General features: G+C 45.7%; 1 protein-coding gene across 3 annotated transcripts in view; it reads right to left on the bottom strand.

The window, feature by feature from the left end:
* ARMC9 (armadillo repeat containing 9) overlaps positions 1-27,288 on the bottom strand; it is a 199,553-nt gene that overhangs the window by 39,152 nt on the left and 133,113 nt on the right. For all 3 annotated transcript variants that reach the window (XM_053597121.1, XM_053597122.1, XM_053597123.1), the window contains one exon: positions 10,739-10,843. In XM_053597121.1, coding sequence (XP_053453096.1) covers positions 10,739-10,843 — 105 coding nt within the window. The remainder of the gene's footprint in view (positions 1-10,738; positions 10,844-27,288) is intronic.

The following is a 27,288-nucleotide window of genomic DNA, read 5'->3' as shown; positions in this document are numbered from 1 at the left end:
AGTAATCCTGGCTTCTCAGCTACTCTGGGAGACTGAGGCAGGTGGATTGCCTAAGTTACAGGTTCGAGACCAGCCTGAGCAGGAGGGAGACCCCATCTCTAAAAATAGCTGGGTACTGTGGCGGGCGCCTATAGTTCCACCTACTTGGGAGGCTGAGGCAAGAGAATCACTTGAGCCCAAGAGTTTGAGGTTGCTGTGAGCTATGACACCATGGCACTCTACCAAGGGTGACAAAGTGAGACCATGTAAAAACAAAAGTCCACCTAGATGGCCTTATAGGCAGGGGCCATAAGACCCAGTTGTGACCAGTAAGAAGTAAGTAGAGGTCAGCAAATGGAATTTCAGGGAAAGTAGACAGTTTGGCCCACCTCATATCTAGCCTTTTTTTTTTGGAAACAGAGACTCATTTGTCACCCTCCGTAGAGTGCTATGGTGTCACAGCTCTCAAACTCTTGGGCTTAAGTGATCCTCTTGCCTTAGCCTTCTGAGTAGTTGGGACTACAGGCACTTGCCGGGACTACAGGCACTTGCCAGAACGCCTGGCTAATTTTTATTTTATTTATTGATTTAGAGACAGAGTCTTCTTATATCACCCTGGGAGAGTGCTGTGGCATCACAGCTCACAGTAATCTCAAACTCCTGGGCTTAAGTAATTCTCTTGCCTCAGCCTCACAAGTAGCTGGGCCTACAAGAGCCCGCCAGAACGCCTGGCTATTTTTTGTTGTTGTTGTTGCAGTTGTCATTATGTTTTAGCTGGCCCAGGCTGGGTTCAAACCCACCAGCCTCGGTGGATGTGGCCAGCACCCTATCCACTGAGTTATGGGCGCCGCCCCCAGCTATTTTTTAGAAACAGAGTCTTGCTCTTGCTTAGGCTGGTCTCCAACGCCTGAGCTCAAGTGATCCACTGCCTCAGCCTCCCAGAGTGCTAGGATTACAGATGTGAGCCACTGTGCCCGGCCTTCTTCCTGACTTTACCACAGATTTGTGCCAAGAGCTGCATCCATCATTGTATGACCACAAGGCAACAAGTATGCAGATGAGGCACTGAGGCAGAATTGGCAGGGAGGTAATGAAACGTCACCTGTTCACAGGGTCACATGGTTTTTGTAAAATTAGCAAAAATTTGCAATCACTTAATACTGTTGTGTCCTACTTGGATTTCCCTTGTAACACTTTCCCTCATGTCATTTGGTGCTGGGATAGCCAAAGACAATTTGCAACTTGGTTGAGTTGCTGAGATGAGGTTACATTTCATTTGAATTTAGTGGGGAAAATGTATATGATTCAGTCACTTCCATGCATGGTCACATGATTCCTAGGTGTAGGAATGGTGTTCAGGAATTCTCTATGTTATCAGAGTATTTGTGAACAATCATTGTGCAGGAAAACTTGAAATGCTCCCAAATCTTACAGTTGAAGGGTAGCAGAATATGACATTCCAAAGTATGCCACTTTGGCGTAAGATTATTTGTAGCTCAAGGCACCTAAAAAATAGCTGATGTAGGTGGCGCCTGTGGTTCAAGAAGTAGGGCGCTGGTCCCATATGCCAGAGGTGGCAGGTTCAAACCCAGCCCCGGCCAAAAAAAAAAAAAATAGCTGATGTAAGGACATTCTGATCTTCCTCTTTAATTCCTGAAAACGAGAAGTACAAACTCCCATGTGAAAGGTGCTCTCCCTGTACCACAAGAAAAACCATTCATAGTTACAGCCAAGAGCATTCTGTAGAAACGGAGCTTGTTAAGGTCATTCGTACCCTCCTTTAGCCTCCACACAGTTTGATACCTTTTCTACAGTTGCTTCTCTTTGTTCAACCTGGCGTGACAGCATTTAGGTTCTGCCGATTGTTTGGATCTCTCTTTTTTTTTCATGTAGAGACAGGGTCTCACTTTATGGCCCTCGGTAGAGTGCCATGGCCTCACACAGCTCACAGCAACCTCCAACTCCTGGGCTTAAGCGATTCTCTTGCCTCAGCCTCCCGAGTAACTGGGACTACAGGCGCCCGCCACAACGCCCGGCTATTTTTTGGTTGCAGTTTGGCCGGGGCCGGGTTTGAACCCGCCACCCTTGGTATATGGGGCCGGCGCCCTACCGACTGAGCCACAGGCGCTGCCCGGATCTCTGTCTCCTTATGGGAGCTCCCATGTCATGTAAAACTCACATACATTTGTGTGCTTTTCTCTTGTCGATCTGTTTTACATCAATTTAACTCTCAGGCCCACACTAAAACCCTAAGAGGTAAAGGGTCCAATTTTGCTTTCCTGCCCAGTATATTTATGAAATAAACTTGATAAGGGCCTTCTGAAATTTAACAACAATCATGGAAATTTACAGTAACATTACCAAAAACTAAACTTAAGGCTGAAAGAAAATTTCTAATCTATCAACGATAAGAAACAAAATCTGATAAATATGTTACAGAAAAAACTAATTTTAGTTTTACTATTGCCAGAAATATTACAAACTTGTCATGCATATGGACAAAGACATTACATTTGTATGTTTATAAAACATATAAAACTTTTCATATACAAAGGTGATAAAAGAACAAAAAGCAAAAAAAAAAAAAATATGTAAGGAAAAACTACAAGGTGTGTCAAGCAGATAGTTAATACAAAGTCTGTTTTACTGGCTATGGGAAGTGGCTCATGCCTGTAATCTCAGCACTTGGGAGGACGAGGTGGGTGGACTGCCTGAGCTCACACGTTTGAGACCAGCCTGAACCAGAGTGAGACCTTGTCTCTAAAAATAGTTGGGCCTTGTGGTGGATGCCTGTAGTCTCAGCTGCTTGAGAGGTTGAGGAAAGAGAATTGCTTGAGCCCCCAAATCCGAGGTTGCTGTGAGCTATGATGCCATGGCATTGTACCAAGGGTGACCGAGTGAGACCCTGGCTGAAAAAAAAAAAAAAAAAAAAAAAGGGCTCGGGGCCTGTAGCCCAGTGGCTAGGGAGCCAGCCATGTACACTGGAGCTGGTGGGTTCGAATCCAGCCTGGGCCTGCCAAATAACAATGACAACTACAACCAAACAATAGCTGGACGTTGTGGTGGGCGCCTGTAGTCCCAGCTCCTTGGGAGGCTAAGGCAAGAGAATTGCTTAAGCCCAAGAGCTGGAGGTTGCTGTTAGCAGTGATGCTACGGCACTCTACCCAGGGTGACAGCTTGAGACTGTCTCATGAAAAAAACAAACGCTATTTTTCTTGATTATGTTTTGTATGCTATCTGTGAATTTTATTATTACTTTTTGAGACAGTCTCATTTTGTCTCCCTCAGTAGAGTGCTGTGAATTCATAGCTCATAACAACTTCAAGCTCTTGGGCTCAAATGATTCTCTTGCTTCAGTCTCCTGAGTTCCCGAGTAGCTAGGACTACAGGTGCCCACCACAATGCCTGGCTATTTTTAGAGGCAGGGTCTAGATCTTGTTGAGGCTGGTCTCTAGCCTGCAAGCTCAGGCAATCCACCTGCCTCAGCTTCCCAGAGTTCTAGGATTACAGGTATGAGCTACCTTGTATGGCCTATTTTCTCATCCTCATTCTATGTTGAGCATTCACTTTTATTTGTTTATTTATTTATTTTGGAGACAGAGTCTCAAGCTGTAGCCCTGGGTACAGTGCGTTGGAGTCATAGCTCACAGAAATCTCTAACTCTTGGGCTCAAGTGATCCTCTTGCCTCAGTTTTTCTTTTTTTTTTTTTTGAGACAGAGTCTCACTATGTCACCCTTGGTATAGTACTGTGAGTCACAGCTCACAGCAACCTCAAACTCTTGGGCTCAAGAGATTCTCTTGCCTCAGCTTCCCAGATAGCTGGGACTAAAGGTGCCTGCCACAACGCCTGGCTACTTCTTTTGTTGCAGTTGTCAATGTTGTTTAGCAGGCCCGGGCTGGGTTCGAACTTGCCACCCTTGGTGCATGTAGCCAGTGCTGTAACCACTGTTACAGGCCCCAAGCCAGAGTATTCACTTTTAGAATTAATTTTGTACTATTTTATTTTAAAGCAGGCCTCCCGAACTCTTTTAAGCAGGAGGCCCCACGGAGCCTGCATCTGCCTATCTACTAGAGCAAGACCTGATCTCTACAAAAAAATAGAAAAATTAGCCGGGTGAATGAGGTGGTGCAGGCGTCTGGCCTCAGCCCAGCAGTTTGAGGTTGCAGTGAGCTATGATGACACCGTTTCACTCTAGCCTGGGTAAGCAAGACTCTGTCTCAGTTAAAATAAAAAAGACAGAGCCTGGGGTCCAAGCCCCTGTACCCAGGATTTTTAGCTAAAACGATAAGGCAGGACTCTCTGCTATTTGCAGCTGAGCCCATCTTAATTGTTAAGGAGAGAACAGAAGTAACAGTGATTATCTCTGGGTAGAATTGAAGTTGCTCTGTTTATTTTGGATTTTTAAGTAATAAGCATGCTTTTCTTTTTTCTTTTTGTATTAGAAAAAAGACTAACACAAACAAATGGAAAAAAAAAAAACCAACAAAAAGGATTCAAGTCAGACAAGATGACTCATCCTCTGGGAGGATGAGGCAGGAGTTTGAGACCAGCCTGAGTTATGATGATATCACTGCACTCTAGCAGAGAGCACAGAGTGAGAAAAAGAGTTCAGGATATTTTGGGTTTGGGATTTTCCTCTACTTGCTTAGTTGTGTTTTCATGAACAAGAATATGGACACTTAGTCGGTTGTAATTAATCCCCGTATGTAGTGGGTATCGACTCTTCCACAATGGTCAGACAGAACAGTAATAATCAATTCAAAAGTGATTAGGAAATGCCCCAAAGTAAATGCAAATTAACAAAAATTCTAAAAGTAATTAAAAACCAAGGCCCTTCCTCCTCTGGTTTTGGTTTTTGCTGTGAGCAGGAAGCCTCAGGCCAGCTGCAAGCTGCCTCATGCTTCTGTCCCTAGAGAGAGTACGACAGGGGATGGCAGGACCCAGGGCCCCCGTGCCCCCAGGTGTATGCCTGGGGCTGCCCCCGCTATAGGATGGTCTTGGCTCTGCCCCATGACATAACGCAGAAGACAGGCCTGGCAAAGTACATTAACATCTAAGCCGTGCTCCAGACTCCTGCTTCAGAACCACTGAGGGATAAAATAAAAACACAGACTCCTGGAGCAACTCCCAGGGCCTCACATTCTCAGGAGGTGGGGCCAGGAACCTGGACTTCACCAAACCCTTTTGGTGATTCTGAGGAAAACTAAGTGAACGTGGGCCCTCACTTGGCAGAGGGGAAGGGGATGTGGAAAGGAGCAATTAGCATTCATAATAGCCATTCCCCCCCACATAGAGTATATGTTTAAAAAGCAGATCAGGATGGGGTGCAGTGGCTCACACCTATAATTCCAGCACTCTGGGAGGCCGAGATGGGCGGATTGTCTGAGCTCACGGGTTCGAGACCAGCCTGAGCTACGCAGCGAGATCCTGACTCTAAAAAACAGTCAGGCGTTGTGACAGGTGTTTGTAATCCAAGCTACTCGGGAGGCTGAGGCAAGAGAATTGCTTGAGCCCAGGAGGCTGAGGTTGCTGTGAGCTGTGATACCACTGTGCTCTATTGGGGGTGACAACGTGAGACTCTGTTTCAAAAACAAATAATCTACAAAAAGCAGATCAGACTACTTGACACTAGGAGTTTGAGACCAGCCTGGGCAACATAGAAAGATTCCCTATAAAAGTTTCTCTATAAAACAAACAGAAAAATTAGCTGGGCATGGTGCCATGCCCCTGTAGTCCCGGTTATGTGGGAGGCTGAGGCAAGAGGATCACCTGAGCCTAGGAGTTCGATTATAGTGAGCTGTGATCAGGCCACTGTTCTCCAGCAGCCTGGGCAACAGAGTGAAACCTTTTCTCTAAAGAAATCTTAATGTGTGGGCGGCGCCTGTGGCTCAAAGGGGTAGGGGACCAGCCCCACATGCCAGAGGTGGCGGGTTCAAACCCAGCCCCGGCCAAAAACTGCAAAAAAAAAAAAACAACAACAACAAAGCTTAATGTGGACACTCAGTTAACACTGAGGTCGGACGGGTGTCCCCAGCACTGCCTTCGCTGGGTTCTTATCCTCTGCCCACTGGGTCACCTAATCAGGTGACCTAAAATTGTCAGCATGCCAGCCCCTGTGTGCTGGGTCAAGGGGGAAGTCTCACTTTGCCACACTTGTGGTATACAAAAGGCCTTAAGTTGACATCTTTGTAACTTTTTTGTGTACCAAACAATGGCGTCTGACCCAGACAGAAGACATTTTTTTTTTTTTTTTTGAGATAGAGTCTCACTTTGTTGCCCTTGGTAGAGTGCTGTGGCATCATAGCTCACAGCAACCTCAAACTCTTGGGCTCAAGTGATCCTCTTGTCTCAGCCACCCAAGTAACGAGGACTACAGGCGCCTTTCACAACACCCAGCTATTTTTTAGTCATTGTTGTTTGGCAGTCCCAGGCTGGATTCAAACCCTTCAGCTCTGGTGTATGTGGCTGGTGCCAAGCCTTTTACATTTTTTTTTTTTTCCCAAGCCTTTTACTTTTTATTTTTATTTTTTGAGACAGTGTCTCAATATGTTGCCCTTGGTAGAGTGCTGTGGTGTCACAGCTCACAGCAACCTCAAACTCTTGGGCTTAAGTGATTCTCTTGCCCCAGCCTCCCAAGTAGCTGGGACTACGGGTGCCCGCCACAATACCTGGCTATTTTTTTTGTTGCAGCTGTCATTGTTCAGCTGGCCCAGGCAGGGTTCGAACCCACTAGCCTTGGTATATGTGGCTGGTGCCCTAACTACTGTGCTATGGGTGTCGAGCTAATAATTTGTGTTAATTTTGAATGTGAGTTCCATTGTGGAACCAATGCAATGCAGACAGCTTGAAATATCAACAAAGTATTTGGGAAGTTCATTGTAGAATGAACGCACAGTGTGTCAATGGTTTGAGAAGTTCTGGTGATTTTAATTGTTTTTTATTTTTGAAACAGAGTCTTACTCTGTACACTGGGTAGAGTGCCGTAGCATCCTAGCTGACAGCAACCTCAAACTCTTGGGCTTAAGTGATCCCCTTACCTCCCGCCACCATGGCTGGCTAGTTTTTCTATATATATGTGTTTTATTTTTTTTTTTTTGTAGAGACAGAGTCTCACTTTATGGCACACAGCTCACATCCAACTCCTGGGCTCAAGCGATTCTCTTGCCTCAACCTCCTGAGTAGTTGGGACTACAGGTGCCCGCCACAACGCCCAGCTATTTTTCTGTTGCAGGTTGGCCGGGGCTGGGTTTGAACCCGCCACCTTCAGTATATGAGGCTGGCGCCTTACTGACTGAGCCACAGGCACCGCCCAGTTTTTCTATATTTTTTAGTAGAGACAGGGTCTTGTTCTTGCTCATGCTGGTCTTGAACTCCTGAGCTCAGGCAATCCACCCACTTTGGCCTCCAGAGTGCTAGGACTACAGGCGTGAGCCACTGCACCTGGCCTGGTGATTTTAATCTTGAAAACGAGCCACATGGGTGACCTGAGACCAAAGTGGATAATGATAAGCTGAAAGCCGTAGCGGAAACGAATCCATCTCCACCCACATGTGAATTAGGAGCAAGGTTTAACGTTACTATTCCAATAATATTGAACCATTTGAAGCAAATTGGCCAGGTAAAGAAGCTGGACTGATGGGTTCCCCATGAATTAATCGAGCATCAGAAGAGACAATGCCTTGAAGTTTGCCTTTCTTTGTCGTCATGACATAAAGGCAAACCATTCCTACACTGTATTGTTACAGGTGACGAAAAATAGATTCTTTTTTATAATTGCATAAATTTAGCAAAATGGTTGGATAGAGATGAATGCTGAAACACAGTCCAAAACCAAATATTCATCAAAAAAAGCTAAAGGTGTCTGTTTGGTGGTCCTGTGATGGAATTATCCACAACAGTTTCATGAAACCTGGTTAGTTGGATCATACCAGACATCTACTGCAACCAGGATGAAATAATAAGGATGCTTGTGGTTAAGCAGCTGAAATTGGATAACAGAGGCAGACCAATCCTCTTGCAAGACAATACTTGACCACACATCACATAAACAATGCTGCTCAAACTACAGAAACTGGACTTAGAAACTCTCTGTCATCCACGGTGTTCACCAGCCTTGCACCCACTGACTACCACTCTTCCAGGCTTTGGACCATTTCTTGCAAAGAAAAATATTCAATTCTCAACCTGTTGTGGAAAACAACTTTCACGATTTCTTTTTCTTTTCTTTTTTTTTTTTAGATAGAGTTTTATTATGTTGCCCCTCGGCAGAGTGCCGTGGTGTCACAGCTCATAGCAACTTCCAACTCTAGGGCTTAAGCGATTCTCTTGCCTCAGCCTCCCAAGTAGCTGGGACTACAGGCATCTGCCACAATGCCCAGCTGTTTTTTGTTGTAGTTGTCATTGTTATTTAGCTGGCCTGGGCCAGAGCAACCTCCAGCTCTCGGGCTTAGGCGATTCTCTTGCCTCAGCTTTCCGAGTAGCTGGAAGTACAGGTGCCCGCCACAATGCCCGGTTATTTTTTGTTGCAGTTTGGCCGGGGCCGGGCTCGAACCCACCACCCTCAGTATATGGGCCCAGCGCCCTACTCACTGAGCCACAGGCGCCGCCCACCACCTTTCATGATTTCATCACCACTCACTCTCCAAGCTTCTTTGCTGCTGGCATACACAGGCACCAGTAAGACAGCAAAACTGTGTGGGTTGTTTAGGCACATACTTTGATTAATTATATTGTTTCTTATTTGAGATACAATAAACTAAACATTTGATTCGAAATCGGACATTTCATATTTAATGACCTAACATTTCCTGGGAAAATGATACCATTCCAGATGGCATCACACCTGGGTCCTTTTGTGCCTGACCAATTTGCATGATGAAACTTTTGTTGTTGTTAGAAGTCTTTCCCACATCAACAGATGGCCTCACCCACAGCATCGCATCACGTAGAGGCACTATATAGGACTAACTGAGGGCTGGATTCAGGGCTCTGTTCAACCCGGATACAAATGACCATCCTTTTGGACATTTCTCTGCTCGTGTGGCTGCATCTCAGATGCGAGCCAGGGGCTCATGACCTGCAGGCTCACAGGTATTGCTGCTTGACCTCCAGAGATGCACCCCCCCAACCTGCCTCCTCTGCGCTCATTGCCTCCCCACGAAGCAGAAGCATCCTGCAGATGCTTCTGTCCTATCGGGGAGCACAGTCTGACAAAGCCAGTTTTCTGCCGATAGGAAACAAAGGCCTAGTCATAGCTTGAGACTTCCATCAACAGCTTGGAACCTTGGACGGCCTCACTTCTGACCTTTACAGGGCCTCTGCACTTGCTGTAATGTAAACAGAGCCCCCATGGGCAATTAGGCCCCTTTGATCTTTGATATATTCTAAGGACAATGAATGGCAAAGTTCTGCCCAGTGGCCCCGTCTATGGACCCTCATCCAGGCTGGTTCTCTGCCCCCAGCCTCCTATGGCCACCTCCCCAACCCCCGTCCTTCTCTTGCTCCTACAATTTATTCTCCACAAAGCAACTAGAGTGAAAATGTGTGTTGTTTATATTACAACATAAGTCAAACCAAGTCACTCCTCTTTTTTCAACATCCAGTGGTTACCTACATAGCTTGTGGAGAGTAAAATCCAAAACCCTCACCATTGCTTACTAAGTCCCACAATATAGCCTTTGCTGTCCTTCCAAACTCGACCTCTACCAGCACACACTGCTCCCCAACCTGGAGCCTCTGTGGAGATGAGGAGGAAGGGACGAAGGCCAGGTGACCAGGGGATGTGGGAGGGCCTGGCTGGGGGTGGCAATGGGAATAGGTGGGCATGTTCTGCTGCCACCTGCTCCCATAAAGGCTCAGGCGACCATCTCGTCCTTTCCAGGTCTCTGCCAGTCAGTTGTTGAGAGACCGGTTTTCCCTTTCTCTCCCAAGTCAGCCTTCCTAATTTGAAGAGATTTCAAGGACATTTCGAGGTCTGAGTGTCCCAGTCAATTGCCGGCTTCAAGGCTCTAAGAGCCCTTTTCATGACCATAGCCTTTACCTTATGTGCTCAGTGCCTGACGCAGGCCTTCAGCCTGGAGGGGTGCTCAGCCCTTACAAGTGTTCTTCCCTTCTGAAACCTTACACACTGGCACACACATGCCCATCAAGAGACACCTGTGGGCCCTGGCACTGCCACCCTCTCCTGAGCAAACAACAGCTCCCTCCTGACTGTTAGCTGGTGGGTCATAATCCAGTGCCTGTCAGTTCTCCTCCGGCCCCCCGACTGTTCTCGGGGGGCCCCTTCCTTTTCCCACCCCTGCCATGCCAGGATGCCTCTCTGCTCAGCCTCTCCCTCCTGCCCGCTTCTGTGGGCAACCTCCTGGGCTCTGATGAATTCAGCTACCACCTCTGTGCTGATGACTTCGGAATCTACCACTTCCTCCCTTCTCACAGATAAGGCACACAGAAACTAAACAGCTAGGCGGGTATAAGGTTACTACTAAGGTCAGGCATCACTTCAGATATTATGGCGGCTCCTGACACATGCCTGTTAGTTATCTTATCCCCCAAGCCCCGTTCTATATACATCTGCAGGTCTAGTTGTGACATATGACGACTAGGGCTACTGACAGCAAATTGGCTAGCACAGACCACCTCATAAACACAGAATTGGAACAAACCAAACTAAACCCTATGTGTTATTGAAAACACTACCTCCATCAGCGTCCATCTATCCTCTCTGTATCAGGACCCCCTGCCCTTCATGTGGCACTTACTCCCAAGTACTCCGTGGTCAGAAGCTTCTCGCCTGAGAGTTCTCCAAGCTGGGGCTGGATCAGTTCATCTTTGTCCAGATCAGCTTCCATGGTGTCATGGTCCTCCTGTTTCAAAGGAGATAGGGGTGAATGCTCTGGATACCCTGCTGCAAGCTCCCAGAGGGGTGGCTCCCCAGGATGTGAGGGCCATGAAATAAGAAAGCCTTAGCCAACCACAGCAACTCATAGGCTTATATCTCACAGGGTCTTGGGGCAGCCTGCCCTCTGCTCACAACCTCTCTATGGAGACGAATGGGAGGATGCATCCCACTTCTTCTTGAAGCTGGGTGCCTAGTGAACACTTCCTGGCCATCCATAGGTATGCAGAGGTTCTATAACACTATAAGAGTCTCTCCTGGCCAGACGTGGTGGCTCATGCCTGTAATCCAAGCACTCTGGCAGTCCAAGGCGGGTGGATTGCCTGAGCTCAGGAGTTCAACACCAGCCTGAGCAAGAACAAGACCCCATCTCTAGAAAATAGAAAAACTAGCCAGGTATTCTGGCAGGTGCCTGTAGTCCCAACTCCTTGGGAGGCTGAGGCAGGAGGACTGCTTGAGTCCAAGAGTTTAACGTTGCTGTGAGCTATGATACCATGGCACTCTACATAGAGTGACAGAGTGAGACTCTGTCTCAAAAAAAAAAAAAAAGTCCCTCCTGGGTGCCTGTGGCTCAATGGAGTAGGGCACTAGCCCCATATGCCGGAGATGGAGGGTTCAAGCCCAGCCCTGGCCAAAAACTGCAAAAAAAAAAAAAAAAAAGTCCCTCCTAATGACAGTTCTCAAAATTCTCTCTTGGAGATTACGGTATATGAACAGCCACATCAGTCAGTGTACAAATAACTATTAAGGCCTTTCACTTGCACAGACAGACAGGAAAGTATCCGGTATAGATTTGCTCTTTGCAAGTAGCTGACAGCCAATAAGTAAGAAGACTCAGCAGAAAAGGAAGCACTGTTTTGCTTCTGGGAAGATGAAGGGGACGAACATTTCCCTGTTCTTCCCACTAAGTACAACTAAAAACACTGGACATTATCTATTAAACATAAGAAGATCTTAAAAGAGGGAGGAAAGAAGGTAGACAGCTAGAGACATGTGGACCAAAGGAACAGGCGGTGAGCTGCCTCATGTAGCCAGACCTGGAGCCAAAGATGCCAGCAACCTAGAAATATCAATGGCAAAGACAAGGGGAGTCCCTTTCCAAAGCCTGCTAACTCTAGCCAAAGGACCAGGAAAGGGGACGCCTAGCAGGACAGAAACATTTTATTTTTTTGAGACAGAGTCTCAAGCTGTCGCCTTGGGTAGAGTGCTATGGCATCATAGCTTATAGCAACCTCCAACTTGGGCTCTAGTGATCCTCTTGCCTCAATTTTTCTATTTTTAGTGGAGATGGGATCTCACTCTTGTTCAGGCTAGTCTGGAACTCGTGAGCTCAAGCAATCCACCCTCCTTGGCCTCACAGAGTGCTAGGATTATAGGCACGAGTCACTGTGCCCAGCCTCAGAAACATTTAGAAAATAACCAACCACCACAGAAAACATCATAGCCCCCCTCAACCATGCCAGCAAGGTCCTTGGGAACCTGAGTTTCTGCTCTCCCCAGGCTGTGATGAGGCACTCAGCACCCCAAGTGGTGACACCAGACAAGGCCAGTAGGGAGGATTCTATCCCTCCTGGCTGGTATGGAGGCCCCGTCCCATGGTGTGAGTAAAAACCCTGTGGCAGCTGGACTTTGACACCCCTGGTCAGTGCCCTTGGCCCTCCCCTCTCTGCCAGGTACCTAAGGAAGCCGTGTGGGTGGCACTCCTCTCCCGTCTAGCCAGGAGCCAGGGAGGCTCAAGTGCAGGCCAGTGGATCCAGAATCCCAACCTGCCTTGTGATAGTGAGGAACCTCCCCGTCTGGTGCCGTGAATGCCGAGAGTAGAACCTAGAATTCTATCCACACTTGGAAATAATGAAGAGTCCCTGCTTCTTCTTTTTTTTTTTTTTGTAGAGACAGAGTCTCACTTTATGGCCCTGGGTAGAGTGCCGTGGCCTCACACAGCTCACAGCAACCTCCAACTCCTGGGCTTAAGCGATTCTCTTGCCTCAGCCTCCCGAGTAGCTGGGACTACAGGCGCCCGCCACAATGCCCGGCTATTTTTTGGTTGCAGTTCGGCCGGGGCCGGGTTTGAACCCGCCACCCTCGGCATATGGGGCCGGCGCCTTACCGACTGAGCCACAGGCGCCGCCGTCCCTGCTTCTTCTAACAGAGTACTGTCAGGAGAAACCAGCTAAAACATAAGGTTTAAATAAGATCCAAAGTCTTACAACATAATACTCTAAATGCCCAAGTTTAAATTTATTTCTTTTTAATTTTTTTTCTTGAGACAGTCTCAGTCTTTCACCCTGGGTAGAGTGCCACAGTGTCATAGCTCACAGCAACCTCAAACTCCTGGGCTCATGCATCCCTTGCCTCAGCTTTTCGAGTAGCTGGGACTACAGGTGATAGCCACAATGCCCAGCTATTTTTTAGAGACGGGGTCTTGCTCTTGCTCAGGTGGGTTTCGAACTCCTGAGCTCAGGGATCCTCCCACCTTAGCCTCTCAGAGTGCTAGGATTATAGGCATGAGCACTGCGCCTGGCCATAAAAATCAATTTTTCTTCTTCTTCTTTTTTTTTTACAGAGTCTCACTTTGTCCACCCTTGGTAGAAAAAAATCAATTTCTATATACTAATAACAATCATGTGAACATCGAAATTAGAAATATAACACCATTTACTATTGCTTTAAAAAAGGAAAAAATATGTAGGTATAAATCTAACAAAAATAAGATTTGTATGCTGAGAACTACAAACTTTTAATCAAAGCAATGAAAGAAGAGCTAAATAAATGTAGAAAAATACCTTATTCATGAAGACTCAACACAGTTAAAAATGTCAGTTTTCCCATATTGATATATAGGTTTAATATAATTTCTATCAAAATCACAGTAATATTTTTTGTAGATTTTTTTAGAAAATTATTCTAAAATTTATATGGATTACAAACATAAAACCCTTAAGCATGCCCAGGAAAAAAGAAGAAAACAACAACAATAATAAATTTATATGGAAAGGGCAAAGGAACCAGAATATGCTAAGATAATTTTGAAAAGGAACAACAGGAAGGGAGGAATCAGTGCAGTGGAGTCTGAGACTTACTGGACAGTGAGAGTTATCCAGATTGTGTGTCGCTGGCAGAGCAGTGGACACAGAGATCCATGGAATGGGACAACTACAGAGCAGATCTACACAAATATGCCCAAAGGACTCTTGACAAAGTACAAAATCAGTTTAACCAGAAAGAATAGCCTTTTCAACAAATGGTGTAGAACCAACTAGACAGCCATAGGAAAAAACTGAACTTCAACTTAATTCTTACACCTTATACAAAAAGTAACTCAAAAAGAATCACTGCCAGCCAGGTGTGGTGGTTCATGCCTGTAATCCTAGCACTCTGGGAGGCTGAGGCGGATGGACTGCCCTGAGCTCAGAGGTTCGAGACCAGCCTGAGCCAGAGTGAGACCCTGTCTCTACAAAAAAAAGCCAGGCATTGTGGTAGGCGCCTATAGTCCCTGCTACTTGGGAGGCTGAGGCAAGAGAATCCCTTAAGCCCAAGAGTTGGAGGTTGCTGTGAGCTGTGATGCCACAGCACTCTAACCAGGGCGACAACTTGAGGCTCTGTCTCAAAAAAAAACTTAACAGTAAAAAATCCAAACACTCCACTCTAATTAGAGAATGGGCAAAAGACATAAAGAGACATTTCACTAACAAGGACATGCAAAGGCCCGGGTGTTGTGGGAGGCATCTTAGAGTCCCAGCTACTGAAGAGCTGAGGAAAGAGGATCGCTTGAGCCCAGGAGTTTGAGGTTGCTGTGAGCTATGAAGCCATGGCATTCTAGGGAGGGCAACCAAGTGAGACTCTGTATCCAAAAAACAAACAAACAAAAAAACAGAGGATATGCAGATGGAAATAAGCATATAAAAAGGTATTCAACATCACTATCCATTAGGGAAATGCAAATTAAAACTGCAGTGAGATATTACCATGTGCCAATCAGAATGGCAAAAATAAAACACAGTGACACCATCAAATGCTGGCAAGTATGCAGAGAAACCGGAATACTGATATATTACTGGTGGACTTGTAGAATAATAGCGGTCCTCCGGAAAACAATTTGACAGTTTCTTAAAAAGCTAAACATGCAACTACATACAACCCAGCAATTACACTCCAGGGCATTTATCTCAGAGAAATACAACTTACTGGTATACAAAAAAATCTGTACATGAATGTTTATAGCAGCTTTGTTCCTAATAGCTCCAAACTGAAAACAACAGATATAAACTTTTATTAAGAGAAAGGTTAGACAAAAAAAAAAAAAAGAGAAAGGTTAGACAAACAGTGGTACATCTATACCACAGACTCCTACTCAGAAAGAAAAAGCAATGAACATCAGACGCACACAAACCTGGATGGATCGCCAGAGAATCACTCAGCAATCTCAGCGAACCCTCAGCGGCTGCATACTGTATGATTTCATTTATGTGACATTCTTATTTTTTTTTTTTTGTTTTGAGACACAGTGTCACCCTGCTGCCCTTGGTAGAGTGCTATTGCATCACAGCTCACAGCAACCTCAAACTCTTGGGCTTAAGCGATTCTCTTGCTTCAGCTACCAGAGTAGCTGGGACTTAGGTGCCCACCACAACTCCTGGCTATTTTTCGGTTGTAGTTGTCATTGTTGTTTAGCAAGCCTGGGCTGGGCTCAAACCCACCAGCCCCGGTGTATGTGGCTGGCGCCCTACTCACTGAGCTATAGGCACCGAGCCATATATGACATTCTTTTTTTGCAGTTTTTGGCCGGGGCTGGGTTTGAACCGCCACCTCCGGCATATGGAGCCAGCACTTTACCCCTTGGAGCCACAGGCGCCGCCCCGTATATACATTATTTATATACATATATTCTGTCTTGAAATGACAAAATTATGGAAATGGAGAACAGATTAGTGGTTGCCAGGGGTTGCAGAAGAAATGAAAATGGGGGAGAAGCAGGTTTAGCTCTAAAAGGGATCTTTGTGGTGATGGAAATATTCTGGATCTTGCATGACTTAACATTAACATTCTGGTTGATACCGTATTATAGTTTTGCAAGTTGTTACCATTGGAGGAACCGGGTAAAGGATCTTTCTGTACTGTTTCTAACAACTGCACGTGAATCTAAAATTATCTCAGTTTTGAAATTAAAAAAGAGCTAAAAACAAAAAAAATTGCATATGTGGGATGTCACAAGACCATGTATAACCAAATGCCAATTGAGTACATGGTTAAGACCAAGGCTTCCTTCAGACCTTAGCCTGGCCCCTGCAGGTTACATTAGGGTGCCAGCCCTTCCTCCATCAAATGTTAGCTAAGAGGTTTGGTGCTCGTGGCACAGTGGTTACCGCGCCAGTCACATATACCAAAGCTGGTGGGTTTGAGCCCAGCCAGGGCCTGCTAAACAACAATGACAACTGCAACAGAAAATAGCCAGGCGTTGTGGTGGGCGCCTGTAGTCCCAACTACTTGGGAGGCTGAGGCAAGAGAATCACGTAAGCCCAAGAGTTTGAGGTTGCTGTGAGCTATGACCCCACAGCACTCTACCAAGGCTAACAAAGTGAGACTGTCTCAAAAAAAAAAAAAAAAGGGTGGCACATGTGCTCAAGGAGTAGGGCGCTGGTCCCATATGCCAGAGACGGCGGATTCAAACCTAGCCCCGGCCAAAAACCACAAAAAAAAAAAAAAAAATGTTAGCTAAGACAGCAGGAAGGACAAGGAAAAGGGAGCCCTGGAGGAAGGTGGCAGCTAAGAGCTGGTGTGTTCTCTGGGCCAGTGACAACAGTATCTCAGATCACCTAACAACCCTGCCCTTCATGCCTTTCCTACCAACAACCTGTGACTATAATCTGGCTCTCTGTACTTGCCAATAGAGGAGAAAGCTCTACTCTGAAAACACAAGGACACTGTTCTTATTTTAAATTCATTTCTATGAATTCTGGATGTCCTGGTCTTCGGTGAATTTGATTTACCTGAGTCAGTTTCCAAGGGACATGAAGGCTCAAACTTCTGGGCCTGGAGGACTGGGAGCTGGGCCCTGGAATGTGAGGCCACCTGGCCTAGGGCTGCCTCTAGGTAGGGCTAGTGCAGGGGGAAGCAGTCTCTGCTTCTCTAGACTCTTTTTGGCACACAGGCAGTGTCACCACCACATTAGATGGTGGTACCTTGGGACAGGCTGTCTTAAGAAAAGGGGATTTGACTTATTCCACATAGACCCCAAACCCAGGCCAGAACCAGCAGAATGAGGGGCAGGTTCCAAATCAGCGTACAGGCTGTACAGCAGTGTCTTACTCATGGATGGGCTACTGAGGAGATATTATGCCCACTATCTTTCATCTAGGGGCATTTATGTGATGCTCCCTTAGAGATCCATTAAGAAACCCACCTCACTTTTCCACAGTCTTTTACATCTCAGTGCTCACAATGGCTCAGTGTGGATTCATCTAATTACTGCTTATTTTGCTGGTGTGGAAACTGAGGACCAAGAACATGACAAGTCCCAGGTCTTTTTGACTCGCCCCTGGGCCCTGCGGGAAAAGCCTGTTTCTAAGGAGGCACAGACAGGACTGTCTGGGCCCCTGGGCCTGCTGAGACTGAGCTCAGTGGGGCACGGAGAGTGCAGGGAGGGAGCCCACCATCTCCATGGTAATCATGGCCTCCCTGGTCAGGACTGACGCCCCACAGCCAGGGCCTGCCACCCTGAAATCTCCCTTTGGAGTTCCTTGAAGGTAACCTATCTCTGAGGCCCTACCCAAGGTCAAGCCTGGGACAGTCAATCTCATGTAAGATTTATGCTGTTGCCTTGGCTTAGAGTTTAGTTTACCAAAATAGCAACATGTTAGTGATCAAAGAGTATACATACATTATATGTTTATTTTAGGAAAAAGACTGCTCCTTGTGAACCAAAGCAGTGGGCTCTGTGGTCTATGTGAGTGGCAGTGAGCTCTGGAGTAGGGTTTCATCTCTTCTCCAGGGAACTGGGCCACTGGAAACGGGCAAAGGAATCACAGCTTCACAGAGGTATTGGTGATACACCACTTCCCTGCCAAGAGGGAATAGAAACTTAAAACACAAAACAAACGTCCACATTCCATTTTAATGAGAAACAAACCGTCAGTGGCTAACCACAGTCAATGCTAGCAAAAGGTATTTTTTTACCAGGGACAAAAGTACATGCAGAAGACCCATTCACTTGCAAATCAAAGTCTACATATACAAACTAGCAAACTACATGTCTCAATCACAAGTTAAAAGTTAGTGAGAGATTCACTTACTATTTAAATATTTATTTATTCTAAGCCTGGTGCCGTGGCTCATGCCTGTAATCCCAGCACTTGGGAGGCTGAGGTGGGTGGATTGTCTGAACTCACGAGTTTGAGACCAATCTGAGCAAGAGCGAGACCCCTGTCTCTAAAAAAAAAAAAAAATAGCCAGGTGCTGTGGGGGGCGCCTGTAGTCCCACCTACCTGGGAGGCTGAGGCAAGAGAATCACCTGAACCTAAGAGTTTGAGGTTGGTGTGAGCTAAGATGCCACAGCACTCTACCAAGGGTAACCAAGTGAAACTCTGACTCAAAAAAAAAAAACAAAAAAACCCACTATCTATCTATATATTTATTTACTCTGTTCCTTTTTTCTTTTTCTTTTCTTTTTTTTTTTTTTTTGAGATAGAGTCTCACTATGTTGTCCTCGATAGAGTGCCATAACATCACAGCTCACAGCAACCTCCAGCTCTTGGGCTTAGGTGATTCTCTTGCCTCAGCCTCCCGAGTAGCTGGGACTACAGGCGCCTGTCACAATGTCTGTTTTTTCTTTTATTTGAGACAGAACCTCAAGCTGTTGCCCTGGGTAGAGTGCCGTAGCATCACAGCTCACAGCAACCTCTAACTCCTGGGCTCAAGCAATTCTCCTGCCTCTGCCTCCCAAGCAGCTGGGACTACAGGCGCCCACCACAACGCCCGGCTATTTTTTGGTTGCAGCTGTCATTGTTGTTTGGCGGGCTTGGATTGGATTTGAACTTGCCAGCTTACGTGGCTGGCGCCTTACCCGTTTGAGCCATAGGCGCTGAGCCTGGCTGTTTTTTTTTTGTTGTTGTTGCAGTTTGGCCGGGGCTGGGTTTGAACCTGCCACCCTTGGTATATAGGGCCAGCACCCTACTCACTGAACCACAGGTGCCACCTCCTGTTTTTGGCTTTTACTTTATTTTTTTATACTTTTATTTTTGAGAAAGGGTGTCTCACTCCATTGAGTAGGCTGGAGTGCAGTGGCACAATCATAGCTCACTGCAGCCTCCAACTCATGGGCTTAAGAGATCTTCCTGCTTTAGACTCTGGAGTAGCTAGAGGAATGCTCCACCACATCTAGCTAATTTTTAAATTTTTTGTGTGTGTGTGTGTTTTTTTGGCTGGGGCTGGGTTTGAACCCGCCACCTCCGGCATATGGGACCGGCGCCCTACTCCTTGAGCCACAGGCGCCACCCTAATTTTTAAATTTTTTAGAGAGACAGGGACTTGCTATGTTGTCCAAGCTGATCAGGTGAGGTGGCTCAGGCCTGTAATCTTAGCACTCTAGGAGGCCGAGGCAGGTGGATTGTTTGAGCTCAGGAGTTCAAGACCAGCCTGAGCAAGAGTGAGATCCCCTCTCTACAAAACAGTAAGGCGTTGTGACAGGCACCTGTAGTCCTAGCTACTCGGGAGGCTGAGAAAAGAGAATGACTTTGAGCCCAAGAGTTTGAGGTTGCTGTGAGCTATGATGCCACAGCACTCTACCAAGGGTGACAAAGTGAGACTCGGTTTCAAAAAAAAAAAAAAAATAAAACAACAACAAAAGAAAACCTGGCCTCAGGTAATCCTCTCACCTTGGTCTCTCAAAGAGCTGAGATTATAGGCGTGAGACACCATGCCTGGCATAATAAGGTTTCTAATTCTACACTGCAACTATGCAAACTTAAAGTTGATAATAAGGTTTCTAATTCTACATTGCAACTATGCAAACTTAAAGCTGTTTTTTATTATTAAAAGTACTTTATAATTAAATTTGTTGATAATTGTTGGGTCCTCCTTAATGTTCCCAAACACAGGATAGTCTCTGCATTTGGCCCCTAATATCCATTAATCCATTAATAAACATTAATTTAAATCGCAACTTAACAAATTCACTGCCACACTAGAAAACATTTTTTTTACCCTTGGGGCCCACATAGCTCCCAAGGTAAAAGATGTGTGAGTTATATATGCTTCGTGAGGCCCGGGCCAAAATTACCATGTGTTACATACAACTTACACAGCAGTTAATGTGTTAATACTGCAAGTTTCGGGCAGGAGGAAGAAATAGGGCCCCAGAGTTGATCTGCTCACAACTATTTGGGTGGCACCTGTGGCTCAGTGAGTAGGGTGCCAGCCCCATATACTGAAGGTGGCAGGTTCGAACCCAGCCCTGGCTAAACTGCAACAAAAAATAGCTGAGCATTGTGGCGGGCACTTGTAGTCCTAGCTGCTTGGGAGGCTGAGGCAAGAGAATTGCCTAAGCCTAAGAGCTGGAGGTTGCTGTAAGCTGTGATGCCACAGCTCTCTACTAAGGGCAACAAAATGAGACTGTCTCTAAACAAACAAACAAAAAAGAACTATTTGCTTCCTCTGCCTCAGTTTCTCCAGTACAACATGTTGGCAAACACTACTGATGCTTTAAAGTAAAATGCATAGATAAAAGAAAACTGATGTAGAATGTAAATGTCTTAGCACAATAACTAAGAAAATGCCAGTGTTAATCAGTGTGATGAAAATGTGTCAAACGGTCTATAAAACCAGTGTATGGTGCCCCATGATTGCATTAATGTACACAGCTATGATTTAATAAAAAAAAAATTAAAAAAAAAATAAAAGGCAAAAAACTGATGTGAAAATCAGTATGAAATTGATAGTTCTTGGTTAAAAAGTTTGGTACTAAGGTTCTAATTTGGACAGATTCTTGGATGACTCTGACCGGTGTCTCAGTTTACCCATCTAGTGAATGGGATTAGCTGGCTGCCTCTTTTTTTTTTTTTTTTTTTGTAGAGACAGAGTCTCACCTTATCGCCCTCGGTAGAGGCCGTGGCGTCACACAGCTCACAGCAACCTCCAAATCCTTGGGCTTAGGCAATTCTCTTGCCTCAGCCTCCCGAGTAGCTGGGACTACAGGCGCCCGCCACAACGCCCAGCTATTTTTTTTTGTTGTTGCAGTTTGGCAGGGGCTAGGTTTGAACCCGCCACCCTCGGCATATGGGGCTGGCGCCCTACCCGCTGAGGCACAGGCGCCGCCCCTGGCTGCCTCTTTTAACATCATGACTGATTGAAGACATTTCTTAAGTTCTCTGATTTTGAAAAGCCATGCAGATATATTTTTGAAAAGACTGTGTAGATATAAAAAAGTCACTATTACAGTTTCTGAGAAGTACTAATACCAGTGAAAGGGAAACAGAGGCATCATTTCCAGTATGTTAAGAGCAAAAGTAAAATGAGCTGAACTAGTGGGTTGGAAAGTACAACTTAACAAAGACGCCAGAGCTTAATTCAATCTGTTTCCAGCAACACTTGGGAAACTATAGGCAGGCAGAGACTCGGGAAGGCAGAGGGTACCTCGAGATGCGGTGGGAAACGTAAGCAGAGACCCTACCGGGACAGATGCTTGCTGATAGCCGGCATCTGTTCCATTTTTGAAGTCAGTGCCAAGCAGATTAAAACAACCCTGAGTATGTATAAGAACTTTCTGAAATGGACAAACCCAGAGGTGAGGGCCAGGGGACCCTGACGGAGGCACCAATGATGACAGCTCAGGTCATCTACTAGGGGAGGGGCAACCGCTTCCCATTAGTCCCCCCCCACCCCCCGTTGAGGTGGCAAGAATCTTACTTCTCACTCAAGTGCTAAGCAGCTAGGCTGGCCTTGCTTCAGGGTGGGTCTCACTAGGCGAAACTAGCCCTGGCCACCGCACTACCCCGTGTGAGCTGCTACCCAATGTGAGCTGCTGTGAATTCCAAATGAACAACATATTTTATTCAATAGAATCTACTTTGTGAAGTAAGGGAGTGATGGAAAGGAAATGCTTGAAAACCAAATGCCTCCTTGGGGCGGGTCTTAAATACCATTGTGGGAGGAATTTTACTAAAATTACTGCTCTTTATGTACTTCACCAGAATGCATCAGATTACTAATGTTAGAGCTCAGTGATAACTGATTACTTCAAGAAATTAAGAATACCTCATAAAAAAGGCACTTGAGGTGAGATGAATTTAGATGTCCTAAATGAAGCTTCCCTATAGCAGCTTGGTGACCTTTTGCCACTACAAGATTCTTAACTGGAGGGTTGAGATACTTAATACTCCAGACAAACCAGATTCTAAGCAATTGGCCTGAAAACAAAACTAAGGCTGACCACTAAATGCATTTGAAAACTCAGATTCTTACAGATATGACGCAGAGAGCAGAATGTATTCAAGTGGTTTTACATACGACAAGTGAAAGTATCCAGTGTGTTCTACCTGAATTATAAGACTTGTACGAGCAGTTTAAATTTGAGACACCTTCCCAGAACACTGAATTGTAAATCTTACTCTTTGTAAAAATAAGGGAAAAACACTCCACATGGGACAGCAAAGTGGACTGAAGTGACCAGGCGGGGGTGGGGGCATAGCTGGAACAGGCCCTGTCCATTTGCACAGCTTCCTTCCTAAGCGTGTGTCCAGCACTGCAGATGGAAACAGGTTCTGGACCCTTGAGGGGATATGGACAAGTGGCTTTCTACATCAACATCTTCACTCACAAAATGCATCCCAGTTTAATGACAGCTGGTCTAACGTTAACAAGCAGACTAGTTCGTTAAATAACCACATGACAGAAACCAGGGAGACCTATCACCTTTTACTTCCAGATTCTTCCCATCTCTTGCTTTAACTGCTCAGTTTGCTTAAACTTTTTCTGATGTCTGAGTTAAAACAGCAAGAAATATGGAGATGATAGCAAAGTTGCCCTTAGAAAAACAGGGCTTAATCTGTATTTATATGAGAGTCAGAGGAGCCCTGGAAGCTCACTAGGACTGGAAGTAACAGATAGGAAAAAGTTTCTGGAAGATCAGAGGATGAGGAATTCAGCATCCCCGCAGCACCAGGCACCATCCTTCCTGCCGAAAAGAGGGCAAGGGTAACCTACTCATGGCTCCTTTTAAGCAGAGGGTCAGATGGAGTGTGCTCAAAAGAGAAGGGGAAAATGGGAACAAAAGTCCTAGGGACCAAGTCAGGTGTGTCGGTTTCCCAACCTGGGGCCAGTAAGGATGGGGTAACAAGAAACACCACACCAGGAAACATACCCTGATACAATGGAGGATTTTCTTATATGTTAGTAAGAATGTCATAAAGAAACAGCTATTGTACAACACATTGTATATGTTCTGAAATAATGTTTAGATAAAACTTCATGTTCTCAAAGAAAAAAAAAAACTCAGGAAAAACTCACAGGCTGCCTGGGAACAGCCTGGCTACAGGACCCCTCCTACTCTTCCTTGCCCCCATTGAAGGGGCTCAACTCTGTCAGCCCTGACTCCTGGCCACCCACTGACCTTGGCTCTCCCCATCTCTGGCTAGGAAACACTCCAGAGGTTTTTGTCAAGTCAGTCTGCCACCAGATTACGAGCATGATGTCAAAAAGCTATAAGGCTTTGGGTCTGGGCTGCACTTGACTTGGACTATTTCCTTTGATCCTCATAAAAGGGTATGAGCAGATACTATATGGAAAGAAAGAAGGAAAAACACTATCATTTTTGGTACCCATTATGGGCCACAGATTAACTCAATGATTTACAACATGTCTGTTATGCTTATTTATCCCTATTTTTATAGATGAGGAAAAAAGAAACTAGTAATGTAAATAAAATATAAAGATAGACTGGCGCCTTATGGAGTGGGGCTTTGAGGACTACTACTAGCAACTGAAGATTTTATTAGGTGATGGGGAGCAGAGACATGTTTTTAAAAAGAGATCATGTGGCCAGGCGAGGTGGTTCACACCTATAATCCTAGCACCCCAGGAGGCTGAGGCAGAAGGACAATTTGAGTTCAGGAGTTTGAGACCAGCCTGAGCAAGTGAGACCCTGTTCCTACTAAAAATAGAAAAATTAGCAGGGTGTGGTGTTGCACACCTGCAGTCCCAGCTACTCAGGAAGCTGAGGCATGAGGATCTCTCTCTCTCTCTTTTTTTTTTTTTTTAGAGACACAGTCTCACTTTATTGCCATTGATGTGGTGTCACAGCTCACAGCAACCTCCTACTCCCAGGCTCAGGCAATTCCTTTGCCTCAGCCTCCCTAGTAGCTGGGACTACAGGCGCCCACCACAACGCCCAGCTATTTTCTTGTTGTAGTTCGGCTGGGGCTGGGTTTGAATCCACCACCCTTGGCATATGGGGCCGGCGTCCTACCAACTGAGCCACAGGCACTGTGCCATGGGATCTCTTGAGCCCAGAAGTATGAGGTTGCTGTGAGGTAGGCTGAGGCCACGCCACAGTGGCCTGGGCAACAGAGTGAGACCCTGTCCCAATAATAAATAAATAAATAGGACCATTTGAACATGTAACAGGTTAGCTCTTTTGGAGAAGCAGTTGGCAGTATTCAGAAAGGATGAGACCCTTGTACCACTTGGATCAGCAACTCCATGCCCAGGTGTGGAGAGACACTCATACAAGCATGAGGAACCAGGGACGAGGAAGCTCTTTGTGGTTTATTCTTACAGTGAAATATCACATGAGCAGTTACATTGGTTAATTGGGGTGGTATGTATGGTATGAGTAAATCTCTAACACATAACACTGAATGGAAAAAGTGAGTTGGTAAACAATTCATCATGCATTATCAGACCATTTATATAAACTTAAAAACTATACAACAATAGGGCATATTATTTATGGAAACAAAGATAATTTTATGGCAGCACAGAATCATCTGTGGAATTTATGTATCAGCTTCAGGATAGTGGTTAATTCTGGGGAGGGAAAGAGAAGAGAGAGATGAAGTGATAGAATCACATATGTCTATTGTATAATTTCTGTACTTTCTAAAAAGTTTAAAAATGTTCCTTAATTAAAAAATTAAGTGATCATGTCCTTGTGCGATCCAAGCCCTGCCTGTGGCTCAATGGAGTAGGGCACCGGCCCCATATGCCAGAGGTGGCAGGTTCAAACCCAGCCCCAGCCAAAAACTGCAAAAAAAAAAAAAAGAAGATGTTCTGGTGTCCACCTGCAAGACAAGCTGGGAAGGGAAGCACAGAGAGGGGAACTTGGCTTAAGTCAGGATGTGGAGCAGAAGAGGAAATGAAGGGCGAGATAAAAGTGGCTTCAGAATGAAGAGCCACAGCATATCGAAACCATCTGGAAGATGATAAAGTCTGAGGGAGGGAAGAATCACAGATCACTTGGTAGTTTAAAGAGTGTGGGTCCCTGGGATCACGGGGTGATTTGTTACCACACCCAAGTACCTCCCCTGAGCCCACTTAGAGAAACCAAGGCTTGTACAAGGCAGAGTCAAGACCCAAATAGGGTCCTTGACCTTAAGATGGGTGATGTCTGGCTAAGCCCAAACTCCTCCTCAACCCAGAAGTTCATGAGCTCCCTGAGGTCACTTGGTTCCAGTGCAATGAGGCTCAGGGCAAGTTCCAGAAACAGACAAGCCCAATGACCTACTAAATTCACATGGCACTTATATTTTTCATTGCAAATCAGTAAAGTGACATTCTGATCACTTTAGGATGCTTAACACCTTTTTAAAAAATTTTTTTTTTTTACCTTTTTTTTTTTTAAAGACAGAGTCTCACTTTATCACCCTCAGTAGAGTGCTGTACTGTCACAGCTCACAGCAACCTCCAACTCCTGGGCTTAGGCAATTCTCTTGCCTCAGCTTCCTGAGTAGCTGGGACTACAGGTGCCCGCCAGAATGCCTGGCTATTTTGTTGTTGTTGTTGCAGTTTGGCCGGGGCAGGGTTCAAACCCATCACCCTCGGTAAATGGGGCCGGAGCTCTACCCACTAAACCATAGGCACTGCTGCCCAGGATGCTTAATATCTTCTAACACTTAATACCTCTACCAACTTCCCTCCTCTTTTAGGATAGAAGCTAATGTCCTTCCCTAGGCCCTAGGTGATTTGACCCCATATCCTATCACCTTCTTGTTCCAAGAAGATCCCCCATGTGCTTCTGCCTCAGAGCCTTGACAGAGGGCTCTTCCCTGCTCCACAGGGCCCACTCCCTAAGTCTTTCCTGTTATGTTGATCTTCAAAGCATTTATCATCATTTGACACATAATCTTTGTATTTGCTTATTTAAGGCCTGCTTTCTCCCGTCTATTTTGCTTGCTGCTATATCCCCAGGGTCCGCAGCTTTGGTTACTAGGAAAATGAATAGGTCAGGCTATTCCCCTCTACAGAAATCAAGCGTAAACTGTGACATGTTTATTAAATATAATCATTTCAGCACACTAGAAATGATGTAGGCATCAGCTTGAGAAGTGCTTGGTCACTGGGGAAGTGCCACCTCACTGAGTAAGAAGGGTGGATAAGAATGGTGCTTCAGGCCTCCCAGCCTGGGGGAGTTCCTATATATTTCAGAAAGTGAAACTCCAGGAGGTGTGGACTGAAAGTGCTGACTTGGTAGAGAGCAAGTGGCAGGCAGAGCAGCTAGAAAAAACTGAAGGGGGATATCTGCAAGCAAGAGAGCTCAACACATCTCTGAATGGCTGCTGAATTACAGATAAATGCAGAAAACTCCAGGGAAACCAGAGAAAATTAGAACCTTGAGGAAACTTGCTAATTTTGTTCTTGTAATGCATTCCTCAAACCACATACAGCTCAAGTGGTGGAAGGTAGAAATCTTACTGGCGGGAGGTGTCTGACCATGCTCTCCACCCTAATCTCTCACTGACAAATGATGCAGGTGAAGCACCTAGGATTGGAGAAAATAATAAGAGACACCAGCAGCTGCAAACCACACGGAAGGCAGATTTCTCATTGGAAGAGCTGGCAAGTTAACTGCTTACAAAAATGAACAAAACCAACTACCCACGGGCAAACAAAACATAACCCAGAACCACCACAACCCATTCTCCACCATGTCCAGCTGTCAACTAAAGGCATTACTACACTTGGCCAAGAATCAGAAGAGCGTGACCCAAACTTGGAGGGAAAAAAAAGGTCAACAGAAACTAACTTTACCTGGGCCCAGGTGTTAAAGTTAGTAGACAAAGACTTCAAAGCAGCTATTAAAATATGGTGCTCTGGCTCAGCACCTGCCAGAGGTGGCAGGTTTGAATCCAGCCTGGAGTTGCCAAACAACAATGACAACTACAACCAAAAAATAGTCGGGCGTTGTGGCAGGTGCCCGTAGTCTCA

The sequence above is a fragment of the Nycticebus coucang genome, chromosome 7 (assembly GCF_027406575.1).
Source record: "Nycticebus coucang isolate mNycCou1 chromosome 7, mNycCou1.pri, whole genome shotgun sequence".
Classification (NCBI taxonomy): Eukaryota; Metazoa; Chordata; class Mammalia; order Primates; family Lorisidae; genus Nycticebus; species Nycticebus coucang.
Note: the sequence above shows the minus strand (reverse complement) of the source record. Positions and strands in the feature narration are given on the sequence as shown.